The sequence below is a fragment of the Enoplosus armatus genome, chromosome 20, assembly GCF_043641665.1.
Source record: "Enoplosus armatus isolate fEnoArm2 chromosome 20, fEnoArm2.hap1, whole genome shotgun sequence".
In the NCBI taxonomy this organism is placed as follows: Eukaryota; Metazoa; Chordata; class Actinopteri; order Centrarchiformes; family Enoplosidae; genus Enoplosus; species Enoplosus armatus.
This window is the reverse complement of record NC_092199.1, coordinates 2,998,817-3,012,479: the sequence shown is the minus strand read 5'-3', so window position 1 is coordinate 3,012,479 and position 13,663 is coordinate 2,998,817. Positions and strand designations below refer to the sequence as shown.

At 40.6% G+C, this 13,663-nt stretch overlaps 1 protein-coding gene across 1 annotated transcript; it reads right to left on the bottom strand.

The window, feature by feature from the left end:
• Positions 1-2,553: 2,553 nt before the first annotated feature.
• osbpl7 (oxysterol binding protein-like 7) lies at positions 2,554-12,206 on the bottom strand. The gene is made up of 22 exons (XM_070926592.1): positions 12,078-12,206; positions 11,532-11,675; positions 11,393-11,446; positions 11,199-11,312; positions 10,970-11,122; positions 10,748-10,871; positions 9,893-10,011; positions 9,676-9,774; positions 9,408-9,431; positions 7,776-7,929; positions 7,493-7,599; positions 7,209-7,377; positions 6,372-6,518; positions 6,145-6,281; positions 5,557-5,694; positions 4,966-5,029; positions 4,763-4,841; positions 4,236-4,380; positions 3,964-4,114; positions 3,588-3,714; positions 3,207-3,329; positions 2,554-2,662 (listed from the first exon to the last, which is right to left on the bottom strand). The coding sequence occupies exons 1-22, from the start codon at positions 12,204-12,206 to the stop codon at positions 2,554-2,556; spliced, it is 2,610 nt and encodes an 869-aa protein (XP_070782693.1).
• Positions 12,207-13,663: the final 1,457 nt, after the last annotated feature.

Below are 13,663 nucleotides of genomic sequence, written 5' to 3'. Positions count from 1 at the left end.
CTAATAATGGAGCTAGAGCCAGGAGACCGTTTAGCTTAGCTTAGCATAAAGACTTGAAGCAGGGGGAAACAGCTAGCCTAGCTCATCAAGAAATACTCATCATAAAAGCACAAATGTTACACTTGAGTTTTTGTACATATAAAACAAACAAGATATAAAGTGTTGATGTGGGAGATTTGAGGTGCTGTAGGCAGGTTTTGTTAGCGAGGCTACGGCCCCGTTTGCCTTATTAAGGTTTCACATGTCGACACAAAATTTAAGCTCTTTTCTGAGCTTAACTGATTTTATACGAGCGTTGTGTAAAGACTGGGACTGCAACTTAAAGACAATCACAAACATGATGCATATAGATGTGCATCACTCGGCTAAAATGGTCTTAATGATGTTGATGCAAAGTTCAGTCATTTGCCTGAACATTTAAATATCAAAGTGTTAATTTTATGTTGAAAACAGAACGGATATATTGTCAACTGATGAAAAAAATATGTATGTTGCTTGTGTAACATTTTCCAAAAGATGTACTATTTAATGTTTATGTTGACATCTGTCAGAGAACAAAGGTGATGGTGATCTTAACGTACCTTAATGAAGGTGTGCAACGGACAATTCTTGTTTCAAGTGCAATTAATAGAAAGTTAATTAGTTTAGTCAATGATGGCAGAGAGCAAAGTTTCATGCGATCACTGGCCTGTGGGACGATGTCAGTTATTTATTTTACGTGCTGTGGGTTTGTTACGTGCTTCACTCGGTGATCCTGCACCTCCACGAGTGCCGGATCTCACATCAGACAGCAGCAGAAAAATGCTTTCAGACACCTCAGGGACGACCCCTGCTGGACATCTCAGCTATTACAATCAACTTCAGCCAATCCCTGATGTTTAACCTCTAATACCTCCATTTCCCCCACAAGTCTGTGTTTCCCCTGAACACGACGTTTCCCTCAGAAAGAGAAAAACTGTGTGCGGGGGCTGTATTTCCAGAGATTTTACTGTATGATGTAGAAATAGTGGCGTGAAGAAGGGAGACCGCACGAGGTCGAGCAACAAGCATGTTATTTTTATGTGTGTGATCCATGTGCACTGTTTATGTCAAGGGAGCAATAATAACTCCTTTGACTCTTTCATTAAGAGCTTATAAATTGCGACGCGTTAAACGAATAAGAGATGAAGATTTCTGAAGGGGTAAACTGTTATTTATTAAAAGGTGGCATAATTGTGTATCGTACTGTTGTTTTTTTATTCATGAAATTAAAGCTTACACATGACAAATCTCTGCTGCTTTGATGCGTTCCTTTTATTTAATGTAGGTAGACGTGTTGATCTGAGAGCAGCTTCAAAGAGCTGCATATCCGGTTTAATGAATAATAATTTAATCAATTTAATTTAATAATCATGTGTATACCAGACACATTGCAGTCAAGTGCAGTTATTATAAATGGAAATAAAAATAAAAACACAAATGTGATGTCGACAGTTTAATGTACTGTATAAATACAGTATGTACATGTTTCCAACCAGCTGGATCACTATTAATGACACAGAAATACAGTATGATATCTTTTAAAATATGTGTATATAGTGAATATTGGTAGACGCTGTGCCACCATATGATCTATGTTAGCAATGATCAAAGCATTTAGACAGATACTGTCTTAAATCATATCAGTATTTCATATACATCACGTCAGTACTGGCGCTCCTCTAGATGGACAGCTAGATGCTGTAAATAACACGTTTATTTAGTCGTATGCACCATGCACAGTTTGAGAGAGATAGTGAACAGTTGATTTTTAGAGCTTTTTCTCTTCAAACAGCTGCCTCTCGCGGCCGAAAAAGATGCCATGAGGGTGATGAGAGTGAACCACAACAGTAAACGTGCAAACAATGAGATGAAACTCGCTATAAAACTCTGAAAGCCGAAGGAAGCTGCAGATTCTCATTGTCACGTAGTTATTATAAAAATGGCGGTTACAGCTGCTCCAAGGTTCTTCTCTTTATTGTGGTTTGTTGGTGCATATTCCCAAATAAATTTGCAATAAATCAAATTACCACAAACCAACTGCCCCCCCCCCGTGGGTCTGGGTCTGTTGCCACAGACACATACAGTCAAACAGTCCAATTATAAAATGCAGTCAACTGGTTGAGAGGAGGACATGATTTGATTGAATGTTCACATGTGATACGTTAATATAGTAGGCTTCTTACTAACATGACAGAAAAATGCAGTTTTGACAACTTTAAAAGTCATTTGTTCATTTCGAGTGTGCCTCAAATATTCAGTCTGTTCGGCAGAAAACTCAAAAATTCTCAGAAACATAAACGTTGATTGAAGTAATCTAAAAAAAAAAAATGAAAATGCATTAGAAAATATATCTTTATGAGAAAGTTAGTTCTAGTTGCTTCACCTGCACTGGATGCTGGGTAACTTGGTTGCCATGAGCCAGTCATGGGCGTACAGAAGATCAGCAGCACCATCTCCACTCTGTTTCTCAGAGCGGTTCATATGCGCTGTGCAAATATCCACCACTGATATTTATCTCTCTCATGCGTCTCTTCACCACAGAGTTATGTTTTCAATATTAGCAAAACCTGGATTCTCTCTGAGCTTCCAGTACGTCTCGTTCGTCAACCACACGTCCCGTCCGCAGGAATCTTTGGCTTTCCTGAAGAGGAAGAAGAAAATAATCATTTACAAGCTTTGATATTGGTACAATTCATGTATTTGCACAGAAACACGGTGAGAGTATCAACGATTTGGAGCGAAGAAGAAAAAGCTTTATCACCATGAATCCAGCGGGTTTTTTATGTCAGCATACTGCGTAATATGGAAATGTACTTGCCAAAGTACTATTTATTGATTAATCATTTCAGTCATTTTTCAAGCAAAAATTCCCAAAACTTTCCAGGTTCTTGATTGTGAGAATTTGCTGCTTTTCTTCTTTTATATTAGTAAATTCAATATTATTGAGTTTTGGCTCAAGAACATTGTGATGGGCATGTTTCACTGCTTTTCTCCAGATTCATCAATAACAAAAAATAATCCTATTGTACTCCATAACATGTAACCATGGTACAAGATACAAGGTTTATAAATAATTAATAATCCAGGATCAGATAAATAACCTGACCAAGTACTTTAAATATAATTATTCTATGGAGTTTGTTGTTATTCTTCTATAACCAGAATCATAAAATAAATGAACTTACTTGAAAAAACGTGGAACGTGTTCTTCACCCCTCTTGGCGAGCTCTTTTCTCCGCTCCCTCTGAAATTCCTCTAATTCATCTTTCTTCCTGTCTGATTCCTCCACGTGTCCCTCCTCCAGCATCCTATGAGAAGAGGGAACAATTCAAAGAGAGTTAATAAATTACACGTACAGTCATTTTATTACACGTTATCTATTGATCCTGGTGTTTACAGTCACACATTGCAACAGAGGATATTTTCCCAGTAATTCTGCAAATCTAAGCTAGCAGTTTAAACAGAAGTCGCTGTTATTAAACAGCTGGAATGCGTTTTTCACTATCACTATAATATCAGTGCCTTGTAGAAAAGTTTCCAAATTATGAAGATTCATTTGCACCAACCTTTGGTCGGGGCGCAGGCGGCTGTCTGTAGGAGGCAGGAGAGGCTTCAGGTCTGGGGTGAGTTCATTCAGCTCCATGGCGAAGGTGGAGAAGCCATAGTACAGCATGTGATCCTTTGGCTGGGGATCTGTGGGCCGACAGAAGCCTCTCAGGTGAGCTGCTGCACAAACGTGACTCTTGGATTTACGCTGATTAGCGGTTTTGGCCACAGGGAGTGCTCGATAATTTCACTTCACTTCCATTTAAACCCTAAACCTCTAAATCTCAACAATCAGGCTGATTACATCAACACATGAAAAACCTCAAGGACGAAGTGAAGAGGGAAACACGTTGGTAAACATGTCCTAAGTCTTGTCAGCGCTGATCATGGACTCACTTGGCTTCCAGACACATTTCGGAGTCGGCAGAGTGTCACAGAAGATGCCTTCGTGCCACAGACCTCCGAACCGGTGAATGACACTCCCGCTCTGGTCCAGCACCGTGCCCTGCACCTCGTTCTTGTTCGTATCTGAACCCCAATAACGAGACTGCAACAAAACAAAACCCTGAGAAATGCTGTGCACCCAAACGCAGCCAAGTCACATGTGAAAACCACTAAGAGAGAAAAGAGAAAAGAAGTTGAGCGGTGCAGGAAGTCCTTTCATTCACCTTGACGAAGGTGATCTTGCAGGTGCAGACGTTGCTTTTGAGGTTGCGGATGGTGACCTCTCCGTAGTGCTCCAGATAGCGCTGCTGGCTGAGGACGTTATGGATGCAGGTCACTACTTTGTTCCACTCATAGTGGTCTCCATACCTGGACAAAACACCAACATTCAGCAGTTGAACAAGCAGAAAAGGCATTATCTAATTTGAGTTTCTCAAATGTGAATGTTTGCTGGGTTTTTCTCTGTTTTACATCATTGTAAACTGAACATCTTTGGATATTTTTTGGACAACTCCGGGAGTTTAGTGTCTTGCTCAGGGACATGGACAGGAGGAGCCTAGTTTTAAAAAAGTGTGTCCTGTCTTTGGATCCTGAGCGTCATTTCAAAACGATGATATTCATGGAAGGGGTTTTGTGGCTCATTGATCCCAACAAATGGCTAACAGAGAGAGCCTTCACATAAAGTATGATTATCACATACATCTAATGGCCTGCGTCATAGCTCTAACAGAGGCGGGGGAGGACTGTTTACCTTGGAAGAGTGACGTTCACCATTCCTGTTGGCAGAATCTCCAGTGACTTCCCCCAGAATTTATTTTTCCATCGCTGGTCTGTTCAGGAACACAAACAAGTCGAATATGAGAATATACGTGTGATCAGCTTTTTCAGGTGCATTTCCAAAGTAAAGTTAGAGGATAAAAACACACGTGAGCAACACAACTGACTGAGTCTCACCTTGCCAGAAGGAGAAGTTCTCTGAGTGTGCATGGCAGGCAGAGATCGGGGGATGATGGCAGACCTGGTGGAGTATAAAGAGCGCCGACTCATTTACTCAAAATACTTCTGGAGTTTGAGCTTTATTAAGTAATCTGTCTCACGCATCTGCAGCCGATGTTCCAACCAGAAATCATGCGTTTCTTACTGCTAAGCTACTGTTCAGGAAGTTAATTGCTTTGTTGAGGACTGACATTTAATTACTCTCCACTTAATTGCTATCACTTCAAAATAACTGAAGTGAGGGGTCGCCGTTAATTTTTGAGAACATGATTAGTTACAGCGATTTTATTGCAGTAATAAATCATCACTCAGTGTTGGTGCTCAATTACACCAGCGGGTGATTCATCTTAATTTACCAAGAGGGGAATTACAGGAGCCAAACACAAAGTCCCCATCGTCTTTTCCCAATTTTAAAAGAAGGTCAGTTTCATCGTTTTTTGGTCCCCCGCAGCCCGTCAGACAGGCTTTCATGGATGTGAGACAAACAAGATACTGCAGAATAAGATATTGAGTAATACGTTTCAAAGTTTGTGAAGCTCCTGAGGATACCTGCTCACTGATGAGGTGAAAGCCCCGGTCCTCCCTGATGCACTCGTAGGTCTCCCCCAGCACCGGGTTAAAGGGCTTGTAGTGGTTTCTGAACGTGGCAGTGGAGTAACCAGAGATAGCAAAGGCAGCAATGTAAACCTGGAAGAGATCAAATACAAAAGCTCAATTTATCTTATTTTATTATTTATCTTTATTTCATTTAGGGATTGTAGCTGTGTTTTTCTTTCTTTGAAGAGCTTGTTGCTCAGTTTGCTCTGCCCAGTTCTAGCATTTTTAAATGCTTCCCTTCACTTACTGACGCACTTATCTGTCATGCTCCTGTGCCCAATCTTATTTTGTCTTCTGAGTCTGTTGTTCTAACTCAATCCAGAGGCAATCAGGAGGATGAGGGTGGGAAAGAGACAGTGTTGTTGGCTTTGTCGAGTAAAGACAAGTGAACTACAATTACTTCACTCCTTCTCTGTTGTTAAACAGGAAATAGCCTGAATAGAGTCTGAATTATATTTTTATATACATCATCAACATCTAGGAAGGTGCATAAACAGATGTGACTGTGCTGACATTGTTTCCCGCTTGTCTCAGTCTCACCATCCTCTGGTAGGGGTCCGGCGTGTTGTTGGCAGTATCCAGCAGCTCGCTGTACTCCAGCTCTTCACACAGTCTCTGCAGCAGGTTAACGGGCTCATTGAGAGCAGCGGGCATGGACACTCGAGCCAAGTCTTTACCTGAGGATAAACAGCACACAAGCCTCAGATAATATTCAAAAAGGATTTCCATGTGACTGCAGCGTGGTGTGACTTAGTCCAGGTCCTTGCCTATGTTATTGTAGAGGATAGCCATGAGGCCCACGTGGCTGTTGTCAGGACAGGGAGCGTGCAGAGTGGTTCGCCGGCCGGTGCTCTTGGGAACAACACTGTTAGGAGTCCTGGAAATGCTCGCACGGTACTTCCGGGTGGCTGATGCTGTAATGTTGGTGAAAGGAAATAAAATGAATTATGCTGATAATCAAGTCTGGAAATAATTCTCAAGAGCAAAAGCACAATTTGCTATATCCAATAATAATAACGAGAGCCATGCTAGCACCTCTGTGAGGCTGTACTAATGCTAACGTCATCATGCTAACATGTTCACAATGACAATTCTAACATATTGATGTTCAGCAGGTAAAACGTTTACCATGTTCACCATCTTAGTTTAGCGTGTTAGCTTGCTAACATTTGCTAATTGGCACTAAACAAAGTGCGACTGAGGCTGATCCCGTGAGGAACGTGAATGTCTGAATCAAATTTCGTGACAATACATCCCATAGTTTTAGAGACATTTCACTTAAAACATATCAACCTCGTGGTGGCGCTGCAGGAAAAGTCAGATCACTTAAGTTATTAGGATTCAGCCTCAGGGAAACATGAATGTCAGTACGAAATTTAATGGCAATTTATTAAGTAGTTGTTAATGTATTTCTGTCTAAAAATGCTTTAACATATTAGGAATGGTCTTAATACACACATAAAGTTTCTTTTAAAGGGTCTTTATGAAGTTTAAAGTTTTCAGGGTTAGCAGACTTCTTACTGTAAATAGTTCTAATTGAGCAGTTGAGTAGTCAGAGTAGCTGAGGCTAATTAGAATAACATATTTCATGTACATGTACCCACCATGTCCTTCCTCTGGCTCAGAGTTGGTGGTGCTTCCATCACTAAGTCCTGATTCATCAGACACCTCGGAGGAACTACCACAAAGGACGTCATCGCTGGCGTCAAAATACTCCGCAGCCGAATCTGCGACTGAAGGAGGCCCGTGGGACGAATGCCTCACTGCTGCAGGCTGACAACGGAGGAAGAGGAAGGAGGTTAGGAGGAACAAAGAAAAACCAGCCATCAAAAACCACAAGGGGATACGTGCCAGAGAACCCAGACGACAGGTGCAGCATGAATCTTACCTCAGCTAATGTGTTGGACTGGTGGATGTTGTTAGTTTCCCAGACTTCCTGCAGCTTCTGCCTCTCCTGGGACAGAGTTTCATGCACCGTCTTCAGAGAGGTCAGCACTGAAGAGGAATAAGAAGAAGCTTCAGGGGAAATTTGGAAGTATATTCATTTCATTTCATAAACATTTTAATCTGGTTTATACTGACATTTCCCTCCTGCGTGATCTATCTACAATACGTCCTTGCAGGAACCCGGTCTACCTGCGTTTATATATGCACGTATCTGTTTTTCTGACCTCGTAGCGACATGGCGCAGATGTCCTGCTGGATTTTCTTGCCCTCGGGCGACAGTGTGACAGTAGGAGGGGACAGCTGGGAGTAGACGTAGTCAGGGATAGATGGGACTGATGCACCGAGGTGGGACGAGCTGGTCAGGTGACTAGAGGACAGCTATGAGGTGGACAGAGGAAAATGGAGGATGGTTGGTTCATTGGTTAATTTAACAATGCCCTTGTTATTCAATTTAGGTGTAAAGGTGTAAAAGTTGTGTTTTCTTATCCAGCACAGAAAGTTTCAGTCCTCAGCATTGTAGAGTGTGCAGACAACATTTCATACTGAGAGTGCATCTTATCCAATATGAAGAATGTAACATAGAAGAATATACATCTGATTATGAATGTTAAAGGAATATTGATGTTTTGGGAAATACGCTTATTCGCTTTTTTGCCAAGAGTTAGATGAGCAGATTGATACCACTCTCATGTCCGTATATGACGCTAAAGCCAGAAGCTAGTTAGCTTAGCTTAGCATAAACACTGGAAACGGGGGAAGACTACAGCCAGGGTAGTGGCTTTGTGAGGCATGCTAACATGCTGATGGTAAACATATGTTCACCATATTAGATTAGCATGTTAGAATGCTAACATTTGAGGCCGGGGGGGTTGTTTCTGGTCCAGGCGCAGTAACTTCCTGGAGTCTTGAGGTGTTGGTAGACAGATTTTGTTTTGTTTGGACGGAGCGGTTTCCAGACTTTATGCTAAGCTAAGCTAACCAGCAGCTGGCAGTAGCCTCATATTTACCTACAGGCATGAGAGTGGTATCAATCTTCTCATCAAACAATAAAGCACTTATTAGCATATTTCCCAAAATGTCAAACCCTTCCTTTAATTCACAGCGTAGTACATTTTGTATTGACAGGAAATGACAGATGTCTCGTCACATTAAACATATGATTTGTCACACAGGTGTAACTAATTCAACTATACCATTAAAATGAGGCCTATTGGATCCCTGGTACAGTTTTAATTGTTTTAATATGTTGTGTTAATTTCGTGTGTCCAGGATTATCCTGGAACAGAGTCATCATTAATATTATTAGTTACACCTGTGCTTTTCCTGCTATGAGAAGTCGATTCTGAGAGGAAGGTGTGTACTGTAAAGGCACAGCTAGAGGTCTGATCTGTATCCTAATAGTCTTCTAATCAGGGACTCATTTACACTTGGAACATCTGGTTTCTAAAGAACAGGAGTGAAAGCTACTAGCTTCTCAACTAAATGCAGGTTTGCTTGATTGATCTATTAATTAACTCACTCTACAATTCAGAATCATGTTTCGTAATTGCTACGCTCTGTTCTGTGGGGAAATACTCTGTCTATAAATGTTTTGGATGTTAAATAAAACAGCGCTGAAGAGGGAGGACATCTACTACAATCACAGGCTGAAGCACACAGACTTCATTTGGTACAATTAAAATAAAACACAACATAAATGAACAGAAAATATCTACCATTTCAACCTGAAAAGAACATTTTCTGTCATGTCATTATTTACAGTTCATTTCCAGGATGGCAGTCTGCCACAGTGTGTAAATGGAGAATATTTCTTTTATGGATCAAGTTGTCTCGTGTTCTGCCAATTGCCAACTCACCGATTTAGTAATCCCACGAATAGGCTTTGGATTAAAGAAAGGCCCCAAAATGTTACTGGAGGATTGGGATGTCAAATACTTCAACCCAATACGTTCTTAAAAATGACCAATAATAAGACTTAATTTATGATTTCAACCAAAAACCAATAAGCATTTCAAATTAACTTAAAACATCAATATTGAATAACGTCAAATTACTGTACAAATCAATGTAAAACAACATCAGTCATATCTTTTGGTCTAAATACTAAAAGAGTAATTTACAGACCATTCTTACCATTCCCAGGGCCTCCACTCTGGACAGCGTGCGAGAGTGACCCCACATCTTCCCTGACCTCGACTTCTTCGGCTTCTCGAGAGAGAGATTCTGTATCATAAAAAAACAGAAAACACCACAAATAATTGTATTTTCACGTGATGCAGCCTAGAAAGGAGGAGTGATTTGGTCTTGCTGGTTAAATTAGCGAACTGAACAGCAAGTCAACCTGTATGCTGATGATGCGCTTCAGATCTCCGTTAGTGAAAGCCTGTCCCGCCTCCAACGTCTGCAGCTTCTGGATTAAGCGGTTAATCTCAGAAAGGTCCAAATGGCAACGGTTCAGCTCTGGAAGAAAACATGAGAGGTATATTATTATTATTATATACATCTATTTGACTAATTAATGAGTTGAGATTCCTGCGGTCATGACCACGTTTTACGGTGAAAAGGTTAGTGAGGATTCCACAGAGACAGCTGTGTTACTGTTGGTGTAGTTAGAAGAAAAACTGTTGGTGAATACTTTTACACATTTAGATATCGTGACTATGTGCTGTTCAATACATTTCAAGAGCTTTTAAATCGTGAGAATGATTAAATAGTAAGACAGAAAAGCTTTTTCTTCGATTCTGGAGGACTGAGACAAAAACTCACCAATGAAAAACTACACTCTGTCCATCAGTGTAGCTTAATACAATGTCACATACAAGTATGTGTATATACATATAAGTATATAATAAATATAACATTGTCAAAGTCAGGATGGATCAAAACAAAGCATTAAAATTGATGCAGCAGAACCAGAGATATCTATTCTGTCTATTTTGATTACACACATTCATCTGCCTTGTCTTGGCGCCTACATTACTCACAATGCCACGTGATTGCCCAATGTTGCATCAGAGAATCGGGTGTGTTATGCTAGTAGCGGATAATGTCGCTTAAAGCCGCTAGTCTCAGCGGGCTACAGAGGTCTGGTTCCCCTTTAAGGAAGATTATCCAGACCTTATTTAAAATGTGTTACTTTAATGAGACTCTTCCATCGGCTTGTGAATGTTGTATATAAGGAATATGTGACAAATACCTTGAACACAAGTGTCTGGGTCGTGACTTTGCTGCAGCCAGGCAGACACTTTGCTGTTCACAGCGGTGTTAACTGAGGGCAGCACTCCTGAAGCTCCAGCTGAATCGGCCACGCCTGCAGAGCTCTGGTGACGTGAACACAGAGTGAAGAGGACACAGGCGTTAATCTAACACTCACTTTGAGTAACTTAAATTGTGACTTTATTGTTCGTTTGATAGTCACCACATCTCCATTTCTCTGAGCTTGTCCGGCCGCGGCACCGTGAGACAAAGTCTGGAGGAAGCCGCTCTGAACGTGAGCCGCCTCGTTCTTCTTGTACAAGCGGTGGGCTTGAAGCTTGGTTACCCAAATGTAAAAGAGTTCGTGGCTCTTCGCCTTGGAGAGACAAGAAAAGTCTTTTTAATCTGAAACCACACTATTTATGTTTGAAACAGCAGCAGTCAGTAACTACCTTCATATGATAGAGAATGTCTCCTGCGTCCAAGTCAATCCGATTTGATTTCTTGTTTATCGACATCACTGCGAGGCTAACATCTAGAGAGCCCTGGACTCTTCCTCTGGAGACCTTTAGTGGAGGCACATATGTTTAGTGTTTTTAAATCTAGTAACTGAAAAATCATGTTATAAAATGTAATGTTCACTTACATCTTGTTGATTTTTGGAGTAACGCAGTATTCCTGCTTCCAAGACAAAGTACCGCTGAAAAAGAGATCAAACATCATCTCTTTATTCATAAAGTCGACATCTCTGCGAACAAGAGTGGCAGAGTGGATGGATCCCTCACCTTGTGCCAACCTTTGAGTGGCCACTTCCTCCTCTTGAGAAGATATCCTTCACAGATACCCGGCGTGGTCAGATCATGAGGATTGTCACCTCCTGTGTGCATTTCTACATGAAGGTCGTCAATCACTTCCCAGTCTTTGATAATCTGCAGACAGCATGAGTGGGAAAAAACACTTACAGGTTACTTGACTAAGCTACAAGGCTCTTATATGGAGAGATGTGTGATTTGTGGGGAAGTAAAAAGTGAGTCCCATTTACTTTTCTATTATAAATACTATGATGACTTAACATTGTCAGTTTTTCATGAAATGGCTCAACAAAACCTGATCAAAAGTTGCTCATAAAAGAAGGCAAGATGGACATTTTAAATATTCTTTACTTGCTTTATTTGTATGATATTCTTTATTTTCTTTTTCATTTTATTATGTGTAATTCATTTACGGGGTCTGACACAGACATAGTTGTATGCATGACACAATGGCTCAGTAATCTCAGTGGTTTCATGCTATGACGGGGGGGGGGGGTCTGAACTCATACAAAGCCTCACCTGTCTGGAGTGGCGAGATGACAGAGTGCTACTGCTCCGAGAGTGAGACGGCTTCCACGTCGGTGAAGTCTTCTCCAGGCCGCTCGCCAGCGACTGGCTGCGGTTGAGTGCAGACCCGTATGAATCCATGTCAGAGGACAGACCTCAGACCCCCCTCCCTGTGGTGATCGGCTGGTTGTTGAGAAAGATCCGCTGCAATCTGCCAAAAGCCGCCTGTAATGTCGCCATGAGTAGTTAGTTAGTTAGTTAGTTAGTAGTTACTAAAATCTAAATATTATACTATATCATATTATCAGTATTACATCTCGTGTTGGTATTTCAACAAATAACAACACGAAAGATGAATGTTTGTTTCAATTTGTTGATTCAGTGTTTAATCTGCAAAATGTCAGAAAACTTGCTCATCACAATTTCTCCAAGAAGTTATCTTCCAATAGCTTGTTTTCAGTGGTGAAAAAAAAATAAAATTAAAAGTACATTCACTCAAGTACTGTACTTAAGTAGAATTTAGAGGTATTTGTACTGTACTTGAGTATTTCCGTTTTATGACACCTTATATTTGTGCTCCACTAAGTTTTAAAGGAAAAGCTATAGTGACTTTACAAATAAAGATTTCCCATGAATTGAACCACTCAGCAGTGCATGAAGCAATTAAAATGAGCTCCACCTCGACCATCTACAACATTAAAGTACTGCTTAAATGCATCAATAATGACGTTCTGCGTAAAGAGGACTTTTATTTTTTATTCTTTAAGTATATTTTGTTGCTGTTACTTCTGTACTTCAGTGAAACGTTGAATGCACTAGTTTTACTTTTTACAGTGTGGTATTGATACTTTTAGCACATCTCTTTTAGCGAGAGACCACAGTGGAATTGTTAAATAGGCTCAACAGAGCAGAAGACGAGATGGGACTCCAGTAATCCAGTTACCTAACAGAGGTGGGAGCTGAGCTCTCGGGTTCCTGCGATGTCGTAAATGCTGCCTGGATACACTACGAATAAATCCTGGATCCTCATCTAGATCGCTCTGGATCTTAAAGTCACCCACACTGAGCAAAAACACTAAATATTCAGGCCAAATTCAGACGATTGATGTGAGAGTGTTTGGGTGTATCTCTAAATGAATGAGGCTAAATTGTTGTTTGTTTCCAGAGATCATACATCTTTCAAAATACAAATTCTTAATGATGTGTTTGAGCAGAGTTTTCCTTCATGACAAGCTTGAGGTTAAAAACAGGAACAGCCTATCAGGACGTGGAGTCTCTTGTCATTCTGGCTGTGTTGCTGTGTCACAGAACAATCTGTTAATCTTAGAGCTTTTGAACACGAGTGTGGGGTGTTTAAAAAAGACATAAACAGCCTATAACAAGCTCCAATCTAATACAGTAGCTCTTCAATACATACTATGTTCTTGAGACTGTCAAAGAGGTGCTTTTTCAACTTCATGGTCATTTGTGAGATCAGATTTTGTGGTGCTGTCGTGCAACATATTGGCATCCTTTGTTGAAATGTAAGATGTAAGTATTCTTTTTCATGCCAAAATATTGATCAATTTAGGCTCTTCTTGACCAGATTTATGAAATAA

Excerpts from the sequence above, each read along its gene's own strand:
- osbpl7 (XM_070926592.1), bottom strand. The coding sequence starts at position 12,206 with ATGGATTCATACGGGTCTGCACTCAACCGCAGCCAGTCGCTGGCGAGC. Across the intron at positions 9,775-9,892 it reads AGCGCATCATCAGCATACAG|AATCTCTCTCTCGAGAAGCC; the intron begins GTTGACTTGCTG and ends TTTATGATACAG. Across the intron at positions 6,519-7,208 it reads TGAGCCAGAGGAAGGACATG|CATCAGCCACCCGGAAGTAC; the intron begins GTGGGTACATGT and ends CCAACATTACAG.